We start from the raw sequence: 17,366 nt of genomic DNA, 5'->3' as shown, positions 1-17,366 counted from the left end.
TACATGACTGCATTGACTCACATGCAAATGACTTGGATGATGAAACTCTCCTTGAAATTGATGAGCAAACTGCATATGAAGAAGAGGAAAACAAACAATTTCTTGGTGTACAAGTCTTCGATGCTACGAAGACTTGTACACCAAGAAAAAGAAGAGATCTTCATTACTGAAATACCTAAATAAACAATAAAGCTTTTTGTTCATCTCTCATGACGAACAAAAAGCTTTTCATTAATAAAATGAAAAGTTTTTTGTTAATAAAATTTCTTTTTTGTTAATTTTTTGTTAATAAAATTTCTTTCATCTCTTTTCATTAATAAAATTTTTGCAATATTTTTTTTATTTCAAATCCTTTTAATTGGCTATCAAACGTAAATTCTTTATAGATTTATAGACTGGTACACATTCAATTAAAACTCATTATAATTACACCTCAATCTGCACGGTTTCACATAACACAGTACAGTTTCGGTACCAATTATCAGTACTATGCGGGGTATTGCTGTATTGTGGCTTCAGTAAGAATGAAAAAAAAAAAAAAAAAAAAATACTATTGCTGATGGGCTACTTGACTTCCATAGCTATTTGGATGTTTTGCTCTCTTCAGCACCGAAACGTCTCGATGAGGGGAACTTAGGTACAAAATAATGAGTTTTCGTAAATCAATGAACTTTACTAACTAGAATTATCCTTTCGGTTAATTATCTTGGATATGAACAAATTATTTCATAATGTAGTTGCTCATTTAGTGATTAAAAAAATTGGACTAAAACTTTAGTCTGGAATACAAATAAATACTGTAAAACAATCAACTTAACAGCTCCTAAAGTTAGTTTATACAAACATGTGATTAGATTTCAATAGCTGATAGAGCTTGACCACTCACCAAGACCAACGTCAATAGACGGAAGGTCACTCCTACTGATCAACAAGTGCCGGTCACTTTTGGGTGTTCCCTGAAAATACCACTGGGCCGATTCGTACACAGCACGAGCAGACAACATTTCACTAGGAGTCGGGCTACTGGTAGAGCTTGCCCCATCTACCTCTCCGCCCCCGTGGACCAAGCGCTCTGCATCTAATAAACTAGTAGCTTTCCGGAGACAGGTGGGCTTACTGTATTCCGACAACAAAGACGAGGGGTTGGCATCTTTACGTGACTGGTGAGAGGGCAGGTGATCGGTTGACTTAGGGGACCGTACTAGAGACGTCTGGCTTTTCCTGTAAGAAGCAGATGTTTATTAAGAAAAAAAGAAGCGCAGGAAAATCTCTAGCTTCTGCTAAAATGTAAAGTTCAGCCATCTCTAACCCTGAATTTACTTTATAATAGATAAAAGTTTAAAATTCAACTGAAAAATACATTCAGCTAATATACTAACCTAAAATCAGTAAAATCTTATATTGTTTTCCTGAAATTAGCTCTCCAGCTTTTCTTCAAGATATGTCATTAAAAAGAAAAAATTTTTTTTTTTTTTTGCAAAATCGCATTAAGTACAGTATAATAATTATAGGGGCAACCTCATATTTTTTTATCAGTTCACGTCCCACTACAAACTTCTGAAGTGGTGAAAATGTAAAAATAATATAACTGTTAAAATTTTAAACTGTTAAACATAAGCAAAATTGTTGTGAATTAATATTATTATTTATTTTATTTTTTGCGATATTCGACTCGAATTTTTCATCTACAAAAATAAATCCAGAAGTATACTGTTGGGGAGCTTCACGCAAGCCACCTTATAAATATCTATGAATACAGTCGAACTATCAATAACATTTGTTACCAGATTAAATACAATCGAATTGTATTAATTTAATACAATCGAAATATCAATAACATTTGTTACTAAATTAAATCAAGGAAGTACTGGACTTTAAATCTTATCCAGTTAGATCGACACGTACTTTAAAACAGCATATTTGAATATTTCAATAATCACCCTTGGGATGATAGGCTTGCCCACATCTTGAGGAGTTCTACAGTCAGTTGAATGTCATTCACTAGTTTACTCCCCAACTCTGTAAAGTGCTACATATGGGAAGCAGTAACGTATCAACTCTGTGGTACTACACTGACAGTGGCAGAGAATGAAAAGGACCTGGGAGTAATTGTACAGGCAGATATGAAGTCTGTTTTCTGAGCAGTGCAGACGGTCTGCAAGAGTCTTGTCAATGATATACAGAAACTTTTCTAGCAGGGATAATGAGGTGATTATCCCCTTGTTTAAGGCAATGGGCAGGCCACACATTGAGTACTGTCTGGAGGCCTCATTTTAAGAAGGATATGGAGCTGTTGGAACGAGTACAGAGAAGGGCAACAAGATTAGTGAATGGAACAAAGGGTTGCTCTTACGAAGAAAAGCTTAAGTTTTGCAAATTAGTGTCTGGAGACTAGGCACCACCGAAGTGATCTGACTGAGGCGTATAAAGCCTTGAATGGTTTGAGCATGCTCAATGCTGATGGGATTCTTTTTCTGGCTCAGAATAATCGCCTGAGAGGGCATAAATTCAAAGTGAGGAAAGACGGTTGTATGATAGATGTGGGAAGTTTGCCTTTAGCCAGCGGGTGGTTGATTGATGGAACAAACTTCCATCTGTTGTAGTGGAGGTAAACAACTTAAATTCAAGGTAGAACTAGGCAAACATTTGGAGCGAGTGGATGGGTGAAATAAGGGGTTTTTTTTTTTTTTTTTTTTTGGCTGATGCTATATAAGCTTGCTTTCTTGCATCATGTGCCTTTGCTAATGCTCTCCCCGTATGATTGCTGAAAGTAAGCATTGTTTCTTTCAGCGTTAATGCAACGTGGAGAAGCTGTGAATAACCTTGAGCTGCCTGTAGAATGCTTGACTTCAGAACATATTAATATTAATACTTTTAACCATAACTGTACTCGCTTGAAAATCGTGAGTACTCCACATACTTCTTTATAAATAAGCTACACAAGTGTCTTTTCATATACTCCAGTAGCTACGAATTAGCATTAAAGAGTGAAACAATACCACTTATTGTTTATTAATCCCCCATTACATGTCTTATAATGGAGGATTTTAACTTCCCAGATATTGACTGGAACTTGTGGGTTGGTCACTCACACACTAGTAAGACTTTTGTGGATTTATTGGATGATTGTTTTCTGCAGCAGCATGTTCGAGAGGCAACCACAGAGGGTAATATGTACTCTTGATCTGGTTATCAGCAGTGATCATGATCATTCGTGTATTAAGAATTTGCAGATAAAGGAAACACTAGGTGGCAGTGATCACAGTTTCTGATGTGGGATTTACTTAAAGATATAATTACCATCAGGGGTAAAGGAAAGGGTTTTTGCTTTCGGAAAGGTGAGTACAGTGGTCTCAGACAGTTTTTAACTTCTGTACAGTGGGATCAACTGACGATGTTACCAACAGTAAATTCTAGGTGGGAAGCATTCAAGGAATTAATCATGGATGCTACTAAAGGTTTCTTAACTATTAAGAAATATTGTTCAAGGTTTGGGCCTAAATGGTTATCAACTGAACTAATGAGACTCGTGACAGAGAATAAAAATGCATGGGCTGCATATAAATTATCAAGCGACTCAGATGCCTATGGCAGATTAAGCTAGTCTATAATCAGGTCACAAAGGGGGTTAGGCAGGCGAAGGCAGATTACGAGAAATGTTTGGCAAAAGATGCTAAGGAAAGCAGCAAGGATTTTTTTACTTATATAAACTCTAAAAGGAAGGTGATGAACCTGATTGGTCCACTGGATATCGATGGTTCGGCTGTTGATGATCCCGCTCAGATAGCAATCAAACTGAATGAGTATTTTGCATCTACATTCACACATGAGGAATTATTAAGGTTTGAAAATGGCAGAAGGTTATCAAATTGTAGCAGGATGCTTAATGATTTTGTAATAACTGAGAGAAAAGTGGAGGAGAAATTGCTGAAGTTAAACATAAGAAAGGCACCTGGGGTGGATGGGATCTATCCAGTTATTTTAAAGGAGGCGGCAAAGCAAATAAGCAAACCCCTAGTCATAATTATGAGAGCATCCTTGGACTCAGGGGAGGTCCCCACAGACTGGAGGCGTGCAAATCCCCAATTCACAAAGGGGGATCAAAGAGTGACACGAGTAATTACAGACCAGTTAGTTTAACTTCTGTTCCGGGTAAAATAATGGAGTCACTGGTTAAAGATGCATTGCAGGATCATCTGAACAAGACTACAGCAATAATTCAGACACAGCATGCGTTTGTTAAGGGAAAGTCTTGTCTGACGAATTTGATAGGATATTATAATGTGGTTACAAAGGAACTGGATGCAAAAAATAATTTTGATATCATATATTTGGATTTCAGGAAAGATTTTGACTGTTGCGCATGGAAGACTATTATACAAATTGGAGCAGAATGGTATTAAGGGTAAGTTGCTACAATGGATAAAAGGATGGCTGAGTGGGAGCAGACAGAGGGTGGTAATTAATGGGTGCTGCTCTTCGTGGACTAATGTTATTAGTGGAGTCTCACAGGGTTCGGTGTTAGGTCCACTATTGTTTGTATATTTATCAATGATATTGATGAAGGTATATCCGGCTTAGTGTCGAAGTTTGCAGATGATACAAAGGTTGGCAGGGTTGTTAATGACAGCAATGGCAGTGTGCTACTGCAACAGGATCTAGATAATTTGGGCAGATGGGCTTAGAAGTGGCAACTGAAGTTTAACCTTGACAAATGCAAAGTACTGCATATGGATAGAAGTAAAACCAGAGAAACGTACCAACTGTGTGGTACTACACTTAAGGTGGTAGAAAATGAAAGACCTGGGAGTAATTGTGCAGTCAGATATGAAGTTTTCTGAGCAATGCAGACAGGCTGCCAGGGCATGTCAATGATATATAGGAATTTTTCTAGCAGGGAGAAGAAGGTGATTGTCTCTCTGTATAAGGCAATGGTCAGGCCGCGCCTTGAGTACTGCGTACAGGTCGGGAGGCCTCATTTTAGGAAGGATGTAGATTTGCTTGAGCGTGTACAGAGTAGAGAAACAAAATTGGTGAGGGAAATGAGGGGATCCTCTTACCAAGAGAGGCTTAAGTTCTGCAAATTGCAGTGGCTGGAGACTAGGCACCTGCGCGGTGTTCTGATTGAGGTGTATAAGGCATTGAATGGGTTGAGCACGTTGAATTCTGATGGGATCTTTCCACTTGTTCAAATTAGGAACCTAAGGGGGCATAAATTCAAATTAAGAAAAGAAAGATGTAGAATAGATGTGCGGAAATTTGCCTTTAGCCAGCGGGTGGTTAATTGCTGGAACAAACTTGCATCTGTCGTTGTGGAAGTTGATAGGTTAAATAAATTTAAGGAAGAACTGGACAGGCATTTGGAGGGAATCGTGTGATTTTTTTTGGCTGATGCTGCATAAGCTCATACACTTGCTTTCTTGCATCACATGCCACTACTAAACCCGTCGTTTAGAGTAGCCTACGAAAATACCGAATGATCAAAAAAAAACAAAAAAAAAACACCATTGAAGACATTGAATACAGTAGTTAAGGATATGAATATACAAATACTCTTATAGAACATTCGAAAGAACTAGTTCTTTCGAATGTTTTGCCAGTATTGAACTAACAGTGTCCACCATTCATTCTTTAAGGAGATTTGAACGCAAATTAACTTTTCCAACAAAAACTAATCGAAATTAGAGAGAGAACTCTTTCTAGCCTCGGCCGTCTACAGAATAATTTTAAATTTATTTATCGCTTGATTGTATGTCGTAGTAGAATTACAATCCAAGCAATGTGTCCTTCCCGGCCAGAAGCCAGGGGTTCACAAAAAAAGCCAGTTCGCTATTTATATAACAATTTATGTAAATGATCTAAAAGTTTCAAAATTAGCCCTGGCTAAGTTCTGAGGTCGGCCGACACTGGGGGAAAATATATATTTAGGAATTCACATTCGGTTGACGCGACGTAGCTGATCATAGTAGTGCACTTCTAAGACAACCCCATGAACAAACGATACTGGGGAATTAGTAGCCATCGTTGCTAAAATTTGTTCACACAAATAGAAAGCAAAAAACAGAAACTGAAAATTGTAGTAACGCCAATTAACGGCACAGCAACAGTTTCTTGTTCGGACATGTATTGAATGAGAAAGTCTTCCTTTTAAACAAAGGTTATTTATTGTAAAAAATAATGGAATGTAATTGCACAAGTAATCACAAATAAGTTTAAATAAAAGACAAAGGGATAAAGGGAGTGATGTCAAAATTTGCAGTAGACGTAAAGAATCGGAGAGTAGTTAATGATCAGTGCTAAGCAGCACTTCTTCAGGATGACTTGAACAGGTTTCAGGAATGATCAGAAAAGTGGCAGTTATGTTTTAATGCAGAAAAATGTGAGAGCTTACGCCTGGGAATAGCAACCCCACAATAACTTATGAAGAAACCCAAAAGTCACGTAGTTACCTAAGTGAGGAGGAAAGCACAATTTGTATTTTCTTATCCACTTTTTTTTTTGGCAGGCTCAGCAAAAGTCTGTGGCTTTCTTGCACTACATGGCTAATACTAAGTCAAACCTACCGCGGAATACTGTTCCTACATTTCGGATGACGCTCCTCGACTCCATCTGAAAGAGGGCAGTTAGGTTACTTATGATTTCTCATTACGCAGACATTCGGTCTCGGCTGCATGCTTTTTCTATATATACAAATATATATTTCTAATTGCACGTTTTTAAATTTGTATCTGTAATTCCACCTCGTTCCTCCAAATCTGAACACATGACTCAACCAGACACGTGCTCATCTCAAACTAGTTTTCGTCATCTTCATTTATAGCGTCTACTTTGACAAATAACCTTCCTTCGCATGTAAAATTACAATTCATAGTCTGAAAATTACAATCTACAGAAATTCAAGTCAACAAAAGGCTCGTTTGTCTCATAAGCCCATATACGATAGTACTGTTTCTAATACCTTTGGTGTGACCAGAGTGGGCTCGACGTTTTTCAAATTTGAAGTAATGGATCAGGTGACCTGGCTGAATTGACCGCTCAACTAAAATTGTTTTATTGTAATTCAGTTCTTGATAATAGTCTGTTATGAGTAACAGAAATCAAGAATACAAAACAGCCAGAAAAACCTAACCAAATGATGCCTGAGACCTCATAGATGATGTGCAAAACTAGGGCAGATTAAATGAATTTCTATATTAAAAACAATCAATTTTACTTCAATTCTAATGACAGTAGTAGTAGTAGTAGTAGTAGCAGCAGCACACATTAATGGAATTTTTTTTTTCAGCGAATGAGACAGCAATCGTAAACAAATTATCCATTGAACTGGAACAGACCTGCTTAATTGATCATTAGAGGAAACACGTCCATAGTTATACTTCTGAACTGAAAAAGAAAAAAAAAAATGCATCAGCCCGTAATCATGACTCATTTCAAAGAGACCCCCAACGATCTGTGGTAAGAGACTAAGTATTAGTCTCTAGTGGGGATTCTTTTCTGGTGACTCGAACACGTCGTCACAATAGCTAATAGGATATTAATCATACATATGCTCTTGTTAATACTCCAAGACCATCAGATCATAGGCGTTTACAAAAAATCATGAATACAACCGTTAATCGTATTTAAAAGTCACAGGTTGAAACCACTGTCCACTCAAAGAGAGTGCTACTGCACTCGCTCCAGAGAGGCTTACCGCATTGTCAGAAATGAATACACAAAGCTAATTCGTAAAAGTAAAAAGCAAACGTGGCAAACCCTGGTATCTACTTCTGGGAATAAGGACCCCTGGGGCATCGTTTTCAAGATCGTAACAAACAAGCTGCCGCGAGGAGAGGTACTCGATACGACACTAAAGATGGATGGCTCCTCTACTTACACCTGGAAGGATAGCATTAACAATATTCTAGACACCATTTATCCCATTGAAGCTGCAGCTATGACTCAACAACAACAAGAAATAGTAGATGAAAATCACAACTATCATCCTGCCTCTGTGGAATCCCCCTTCACTAACATTGAGATGGACTTGGCAATAACCAAAATGAAAGTAGGAAAAACACCTGGTGCTGATCTGCTGGAAGTGGATGTGGTTAAAAAATTTGCAGAATGCTATCCTGTTACTCTCCTAAGCCTTCTAAATAGGTGCCTGACAGAAGGCACCTTTCCAACATCCTGGAAAACGGCAACCCTGAAATTTATATTGAAAAATCCCGACAAGCCACCACAAATTCCAACCTCCTACCGCCCGATTGCCTTGCTCTCTGTAATGGCCAAGCTACAAGAACACCTACTCCTATTTCGCTTAACCGCCAGATATGAAGAACAAAAACTTCCAAGTGACAAGCAATTTGGATTCAAAGTAGGTAGTAGCACAGAAGATGCCATTAACAGTTTAATCACTCAAGCAACTCACACAGCCTTTAAATACTCCCTTGCAATCATGGTAGACTTCGCTGGCGCCTTTGATCGACTATGGTGGCCCAGTGTTCTTCGCAGGCTTCGGCAAACAAATGTTTCCAACAATCTATACAACAGTTTAAGGTCATATTTAACTGGTAGAAAAGTCCAAGTTACCAACAGATTCCAGACAGTGACTAGGTACATCGATCGAGGCTGTCCGCAGGGCTCTGTGCTTGGCCCTTTCCTCTGGTCTATTGTCCTGGATGAGTTCCTGGGCATGGACCTGGGAGGTGTTGAGTCCTTGGCCTTTGCGGATGATCTTGTCCTTTTGGTATGTGCTAACACCAGGACGAACCTGGAGAAAATGGCAAATGGAGCACTGGTAAAACTTCAGAACTGGGCAGCCCTGCACAACCTTACCATTTCAGGAGAGAAAACAAAGTCCATACTCCTTAAAGGCAGGCTACAAATCACAAGACCACCTACAATAAAATTAAACTTTATGCCCATACGGCTGCACACTGAAGTCAAGCTCCTAGGTATCTTCTTAGACTCGGGGCTTACCTTTCACCACCACCTAAAGTATCTAGCCAACAAAATTCAAAGGTACAGTGCTATGATAAGGCGAGTCAGCAGGGCAGACTGGGGGCTGAAGCACAAAGCTCTTACTCTGATATACCAAGCGGCATACGTGCCAATTGTGTGTTATGGTGCCTCTATCTGGTACCGAAAAGCCATCCTAGCAAGAAATAAACGTAAGCTGGATTCAATCCAGAGATTCATGCTCCTTTCAATTTGCAGGGCGTGCCGCACCGTCAGCACCCCTGCTCTGCAGGTATTAACTGGATGTCAGCCACTATACTTAGAAGTGGTTAAAAGAGGGCTTTTTTTTATCACTTAAGGAAGGGAGTTCCAACCCAACTGCTAAATTTTCAACTTGACACCACAAACGGCACCAGGCAGGAAAGACAACGGATAACCCAACATCTACAAGAGATATGGCAACATGACTGGGACACTACAACAAAAGGGGCCATCACAAAACGATTCCTTCCATCCATAAGCTCAACTCACCCAGAACCTCCACCCTGGTTTTCGCCTGGCCTCCATGTGACCTTTATCATCACCGGCCATGGATCCTTCCAACAAAAACTGACCGCCATGGGAATCGAGAATGATCCACGTTGCCACTGCGGCGAAGAGGAGTCCTGGGGGCACCTCATGTATGAGTGCCCCAGCTACGACAACATTAGGCTTAAATTTCTCACCACGATACAGAGAAACCCTCGTAATCAAGAATCCACTCTGCTACTCGAGGAACATACCTATAAGGCATTAACCACCTATGCGCAGGAAACATTTGCTCTTAGGCGAGCTAAGATTGCAGAACTGAGAGCCCAAGAACTAAACCGGACCGGCGTGGGATAACTCTCTATTCCCCCGGAAAACGCAGACATAATCATGCCAACCCTAATAGGGTAGGATCTATTGCAGGCACCATCCAAGGTGCGGGATGCTGGCACTCCTTGGAGTGCGGGATTTAAGTCATCGCAAACCCGAAATGGGTAGGATATACTGCTGGCACCGATCTAGGTGCGGGATTGCTGGCACTGACCTCAGTGCGGGATTTACAGGCACTATGCCATTGACAATTACACAGGGGCACCTGTCCCCTGTGACTTTTTAAACCCACACTCTTTCCTATACTTCGCCCAATTAGGGTGGATTTATTCTCCACTGTCAACCCACCCAAATTCATTCCCCCTCAAATCCTCTATTCTTCTATGCCCCTCTCTCTCTCCCCCTTTTTTTTTTTTTTTAATCTATTACTTTTTTACTTATTTTATTAATTTATTTTATATATATATATATATATATATATATATATATATATATATATATATATATATATTTTTTTTTTTTTTTTTTTGGTCTCCGTCAGGAAGCTCAGGCAACCCTGGCGGAGGCCAGCCAGAGTAAAATGGGCAGCCTGGCTCACCTCCCAGTGGTGGTGGCGGGCAACGTGGGGTTCCCTTAGGGGCCTTGCGGCTAAGCAGACAGAGACAGAACAACAGAACATAGCACAACTCTGTCACAAACCAGAAACCACACTTTTTCTGGCTTTTACAGAGATTCTGTAAATCCTTCACAGAGTACTATGGTGCAGATGTGGGAAACCACCGGTGGCGCCTTCCACAAAACACTATGCCAGTAAACACTATGCACTCGCTCCCGACCGCTCGGCTACATCAAGCTATATGGGAAAATTGTTTATGGTAATTTACGAACATCTAGTACGAATAAACTATATAACATCTGCATATAGAGCGCTGTAATGTGTCACCACTTGCAGCTAGAAGTTAAGCTCCAATTAACAAAGTCAGTTGGAGCTCAACTAATCCATGATCCATGTTCGACAACAAGTAGATCAATAAATATCAGTAACAAAGAAAAAAAATAATAACAAAAGCTGATATATGTATGTGAATAATTAAATAGATATTTGCAATTTTAGGGTCGAAACAATAAAAAAAAAAAAAAAAAAGAAAAAAGCTAAAACCAAGTCACACTTCAAAAGTCAACCAATTACATGCCAAAGCATTAAAAGTATTGGATTGCTGTTAAATATTTGATTTATTTAGATATTGTTGGATTATTTTGTTATAGGTTTTCCTGTAACAGTTTGATTTTTATAATATTATAGATGTAATTTTTTCAAGTTAATTTTCATTGATATTTAGCTAATTTTATAATGGTAGTTACGAGATCTGCCTTAAACATGTCACAGGGTATCGTGACTCACACGGAAACAGCCGATGGCGATTAAATCATGACACGATTTACGGATGAGTCATGATTTAATCCGTTGCGGAACCTGTGGATTGTTTTCCAAGGTCGTCCTGGTGACTAATCATAGCTCACCTGGGGATTCTTTTCTTTGTGATCGATGTAAGGAGTGCACCGATCTTAAATTACAATTTGGTGCACTGATGGAACAATTTTAGGCACTGAAAAAACGGGTGCTTGCCCTCGAGAATAATGCATCTTGGAGCTCGTCAGGGACTCAAGATCCCAGCAATCTACCAAGTGATGCACACCCGATTCGCGCCTCAAAACGGAAAAACCAAGTGCAAACTACTCTGGTAAAAAGGACATTGTTTTATTAGGAGACTCCATTGTCAGGGAAACTGGGAATATTTTTTGTAATAAGGATAGGCGGAGTAGAACCAGGGTATGTCTGCCGGGATCAAATATTAATGATGTCACCAACAGATTGTCAGATTTTAAGGGGGGGTAAAGAGAATATTATTATTCATTTGGGGACTAATGACATTAAACGTACACGATCTGACGATTTGTTGGAAAAATACAGGACCATGCTGAGAGCTAGGTCACAATGTCTGTGTGTCTGCAATTCTGCCCAGACACGATAGGAGGGATTATATGTTAAAAGCCTTGTGGATTAACTCAAGACTTGAAGGACTCTGCAAGGCTTTAGGGAGGAAATTTCTATCAGCATGGCCCACACTTGTAGGTAGAAGGAATTTGTTTTGTAGAGACGGGATACACTTAAACAAAGGTGGTGCAAAAGTTTTTGACAGTATTATTAAGGATACCTTAAAGGTTCAGGGAAACTGCTAGTTAGGGGGAATGTGGGTAATACTGACACACGTTTATCTGATAATATTGGTCAAGGTAACCCTTGTACACACCTCAAGAGTTTTTATCTGTTAGCCCAACTGGACGTATTATCTAGATGTTCTGGGGCAGAAACGTTTCAGTGAGCGGGTAGCTAATGCCAGGGAAGCGAGCCTAAAAAACTTCAAGGGTTGTGTTAGGGTTGTTAAACATACAAGAACAGTAAGCCTTAATTGTTTATATAGTAATGTTAGAAGTGTCGTCAATAAAATGGGCGAATTCGAACTGCTGATTAAAAAAGTAACGCGGGCATAATAGGGCTTACGAAGACGTGGTGACACCCGGAAATTGGGGATGATGAGTTTCAGTACGGCTTGTATAATGTATTTAGGAAGGATATAGAATTTGTATGGTGTGAGATAGTTGGAAACAAAGGTATAATGCGAGTAGGAGTAATCTACAGACCAGGTGATTGTGATGATTATGACGAAAGCCCCTACCTGCAAATGGAATGGGTAAGTAAGCGTCAATGTCTTATTATGGGTAATTTCAATTTGCCTTTAATTGATTGGAGTAAATGGGAAGGAAACTCGACATGGGGAACAAAATTTTTAAATCAACTAGATGACTGTTATTTGTATCAACATGTCAGGGAAAGTACTAGAAAAAAAGAATATCCTAGACCTCATCACCACCCAAGAATCAGATGACATAACAGGGCTGACAGTAGAGGAACCAGTAGCAGGAAGTGATCACGCAGTTCTACGGTAGATGAGAGAGGTAGCAGTAGTAAAAGACAAAGGAATGGGTTTTAATTTCAGAAAAGGAAATTACGATGCCTTAAGGTACTACATGGCCTCTATTAACTGGGTAGATATCACACAGACGATGAATACAATTGAACTGTGGTATGCTTTTAAAACATTAATCACAGATGCCTTGAATGCGTATTTACCATTAAAAAAAATACTCCACGAGGAGGGTTCCAAGTTGGATGAATAGTGAAGTTGCTACATTACTTGAACAGAAAAAGGTGGCATGGAAAGGTTACAGAGCAATAAAAAGTACTGAAGCCTATAACAGCTATAAGATGATCTGTAATAGAGCCACAGAAAAAGTTCGACAGGCAAAGGCAGTTTATGAGAAATCACTAGCAAACAGAGCAAAGAGGAGGAATAAGGAATTCTTCACATATATAAATGCCAAGAAGAGTAGGACAAACCAGATCGGACCTTTACGTAAGGGAAAGGGGATAGTTATTTTGCATCGATTTTTACAAAAGAAAAATCTTTTGTGGCAATGGGAAATTATGGGAGCGAAGTTGGAAGATGGAATATACCCTATAATCTTAAGGGAGGCAGCAAGTGAGTGCATTGAACCATTGAGGCTAATTATGCGAGCATCATTAGACTCTGGGGAGATTCCGTTGGATTGGAAAAGAGCCAATGTATCTCCTATACATAAGGGTGGCTCTAAGAGTGAAGTGAGAAATTATCGACCTGTCAGGCTGACTTCAGTGGTAGGGAAAATCATGGAGGCAATGATCAAGGGTGGAATTCAGGTTCATTTGGATCGAATTGAAATTCTCAAAGATACTCAGCATGGTTTTGTAAAGGGAAAATCATGTTTAACAAATCTGGTTCGCTATTTTGAAAGGGTCACTCACGAGCTGGATTTAGGGAATAATTTCGACATTGTTTATTTAGATTTTAGCAAAGCTTTTGACTCAGCGGCTGCTTTATAAGCTGGAACAGGTTGGAATCACTGGGAAAATCCTTAGATGGATAGCAGGATGGCTTCAGGGCAGGAGGCAGAGGGTTGTGATAAATGGCTATTCCTCAGATTGGGTTGATGTAAGAAGTGGGGTTCCCCAAGGATCAGTATCAGGACCACTGTTGTTTTTAATTTTCATAAACGACATCGACGAGGGGATAGAGAGCGTGATGTCTAAATTTGCAGATGTTAAGATTGGTAGAGTAGTTAACGATCACTGTGAAGCTAAGCTTCTTCAGTGAGACCTAGATAGACTTCAGGAATGGTCAGATAAATGGCAGCTATGCCTTAATCCAACAAAGTGTAAGGTATTACACCTGGGAAACAGTAATCCCAAAATAACTTATTCACTTGGTGGAGTTCAACTAAACCCAGTACTAGAGGAAAGGGACTTGGGTGTTACGATACGGTCAGACATGAAATTCTCTGAGCACTGTAAACAGGTTGCAAGGAAGGCCCATGGTGTCCTATCGATGATCTATCGAACTTTTGCAAGTAGAGATAGGGACGTGATAATCCCATTATATAAGGCTTATGTTAGACCACACTTGGAATACTGTGTTCAAGTATGGAGACCGCACCTAAAGAAAGACATCGAGCTTCTTGAAAGGGTGCAAAGAAGGGTAACTCGCCTGGTGTGGTCGGCGAAAGGGCGTCCTTATGAAGAAAAACTTCGAATATGTGGGTTGCAGAGTTTGGAAACTAGACACCTTAGAGGAGATTTGATTGAGGTGTTTAAGGCTCTGAGAGGAATCAATAAAATGAATGAGGCCGAAATCTTTAAGATTATAAATGATGCTAGAACTAGGGGACATAAATTCAAGTTATTTTAGCCAGCTAGTTATAAATTACTGGAATAAGTTGCCTACATGGGTGGTAGAGGCTGACAGTTTGGGAAAATTCAAAGGTCATCTGGATAGCACCTTCGGGTGAGGGAAGCGCATAGGAAAATAGGTTTAATTTCCTTTTCTTTTATTAATTATTATTATTTATTATTTTATCATTGTTTTATTCGGTTTTTTTTTTTTTTTTTTGGGTGGTGCAGCATAAGCCATAGGCTTTCTTACACCATGCGACCATTACTAATACTAATTATTGTATTAACATATTAAATAAAAAAATATAGCAAGAGATAACATGGACAAAATCTTCACAAGAGTCGTAAAGCATACAACAAATTCAGTTGTAATACCAGAGTCAGAGAGAAAGTAGCCCACTGCAACTTTCTTTTTAAGTTTGTTAGAGGGGATGATGGCTGGCCAAGCTCCAAGAAGTTGATTACCTGAAGGAGATTAAGTGGCAAATGTTTATCCAATTTCCGTAAACTTGAGAGACGAAGTTATTTTTGAGTTAAAATTTGTCACCTTGGAATCCAATAACTTTACAGATATTAAAACAGTCAATTTCAGCAACAAACTGCAGAGTGGGTTTAGGTTTCGTTTCCTAATATCTGAATTTTAGGTTTCGTTTCCTGAATAATATCCATTCAGGCATTCGCACACGAAAGATTTGGATAACGGAGATTAAGGACTGGATTTGTAAAAGGTCCGCATATGTAGCCAATATTTTTGAGAGGGTATTTTTTTTTTTTTTAAGTAGATTTGTGGAATGTTAGATGGGAGAAGTCTGCCTACGCATTTTAATAATCTAAAAATGCAAGAACGAAAGGATCATACAAGATTTGATAATAAAAAAAATAAAACTAAAATAAATAAATAAAATCAGCGAATGATTTTGTTTTGACATCTGCATATATCATCAGGGAGGATTTTATTGTTGATCAAGTTTGATAAGTGGTTTCTAATGCTGTATTACGAATTGTCATTGCCCATAACGAAATATCAGTAGTTTTGAGTATGTGTATGCATAATATTATTATTATTTTTTTTGTAATTGCAAATAAGTGGATGGTTTATAGCTAATTAAATAGAAATTAATATTATAGAAATTAAATTTAAATGATTTAACAATATAATTTAAAGGATTCAACAACAACGTGTTGAACAAAAAAAAAACAAAACAAAAAACACAGAAATAACTCAACATACATTACATGTATAGTGATGGGACGATGGCGTAAGTTTGGAATGGATGCAAGAGAAGTTTAGGATTTAACTGGTTTCAGTTCATATAATAGTTTAATTGAGGGGGGTTGGTATACTTCTAAATGACATCTTCGGACGTTGAAATACTTTGTCCTGGCTAGTGTTTGTTTCTTTATTTTTATCCTCCTTATTTTTTACGGACTAGAGGAAACTAAGTAGCGAATCGGCACTGGTAACGGACTAGAGCATTTGGAATCACAGGTCTAAGGTACCGCTTAATTACGAGTAGCCAGCCGGTGCGTCTTTTCCTTCTACAGGTTTACAGAATACTACAGACCTTGACTATTTTTAAGTTATGCTCGACAACCATTAATATATTTCACTCTCCATCCCCTTTTCTTCTCCAATGAGCTAGCAATAAAGTCGGGTGCCGACGTTTCAGACAAACACCTAAATATAAATCTGAATAAGCGGAAAAAAATTTGATAATTATATTTAAATAATATAGTAGCATAAATTTAAAAATGTGGAAAGCGATTCGAAAAGAAGATATAAGTAGGTATGGAAAGACTCTTAGAAATAGCAAAATAATATACATTAAGATCTGTAAGTCACTGTACCAATCCTCCCCCCCCCCCCACACACACACCAAAAATCGGTTAAACAGCTGACAGCTACTAACTATGTTCAAGTATGTGTTTATAAAATACCTACATAAATAAAATTTAATTAAAATGAATAAATCTAAGACCTAAAAAAACATTTTATAACCATTCTGCTAACCAGTTTTAATCATAAAATCATTGTATTAATTAGGCAGTTTAAAATCTAACCGGCCACAAAATTAAAACAAAGAGGCCTAGAAACTGCTGAATTAAAAGAAGGAATAAAGCGCTTCAAAGTTTAGGCCCAACGTAGTCGAATGGTCAGGCAGGAGGGTGCACACGCGCTTTGAGTGAACCGTGGTTCAAGAGAGCGTGACTGCTAAATACGATGATTGTATTCATTGTCAAAATAATTAATTTAAATTCCTTTGACCTAGTGGTGGTGTAGGAGTATACAGTGGGTCGTTATACCTTCACGGGGCCAAAAAGCAAAATGGAATTTGGGGACCCCCATCTAATGAAAAAACTAATAAAGAGCATTTTCAATTTCATTTTATTGTGATAACAAAAATTATACGACATAAGAACTAAATATAAAACTTCATCAAAATCGGCAAAACCATTTTTGAAAAAAAAAAAACGCAATTTTCAAATTAATTTTCACGTAAAGTTCATTGACCTTGGCAGGTAGAAAGTTCAGTTTCCGAAAAAAATCACTTAAAAAATTAGTAAAAAAACAGCAATGATTCAGTTGACTGTAATCAGACGTTAAGTTCCAATCACTTTTTCAACGATTGCTGCCTTTGTTCTCACAAAGATGCATGACCAAAGATTTAACACTGTTTTTTTTTTTTTTTTTATGAAAACCCCAAACATGAAAGGTATCAAAACCTATAGTACTTAG

General features: G+C 38.4%; 1 protein-coding gene across 3 annotated transcripts in view; it reads right to left on the bottom strand.

Annotated features, from left to right (window-relative positions):
* Positions 1-17,366, bottom strand: part of LOC150080050 (dixin-like) — a 391,642-nt gene that overhangs the window by 286,749 nt on the left and 87,527 nt on the right. For all 3 annotated transcript variants that reach the window (XM_090381957.1, XM_090381956.1, XM_090381958.1), the window contains exon 6: positions 887-1,221. In XM_090381957.1, coding sequence (XP_090238083.1) covers positions 887-1,221 — 335 coding nt within the window. The remainder of the gene's footprint in view (positions 1-886; positions 1,222-17,366) is intronic.

The sequence above is a fragment of the Mastigoproctus giganteus genome, chromosome 9 (genome assembly GCF_048544385.1).
Source record: "Mastigoproctus giganteus isolate SK-2022 chromosome 9, ASM4854438v1, whole genome shotgun sequence".
Taxonomy (NCBI): Eukaryota; Metazoa; Arthropoda; class Arachnida; order Uropygi; family Thelyphonidae; genus Mastigoproctus; species Mastigoproctus giganteus.
The sequence above is the reverse complement of the archived record's forward strand: the minus strand, read 5'-3'. Positions and strand labels throughout refer to the sequence as shown.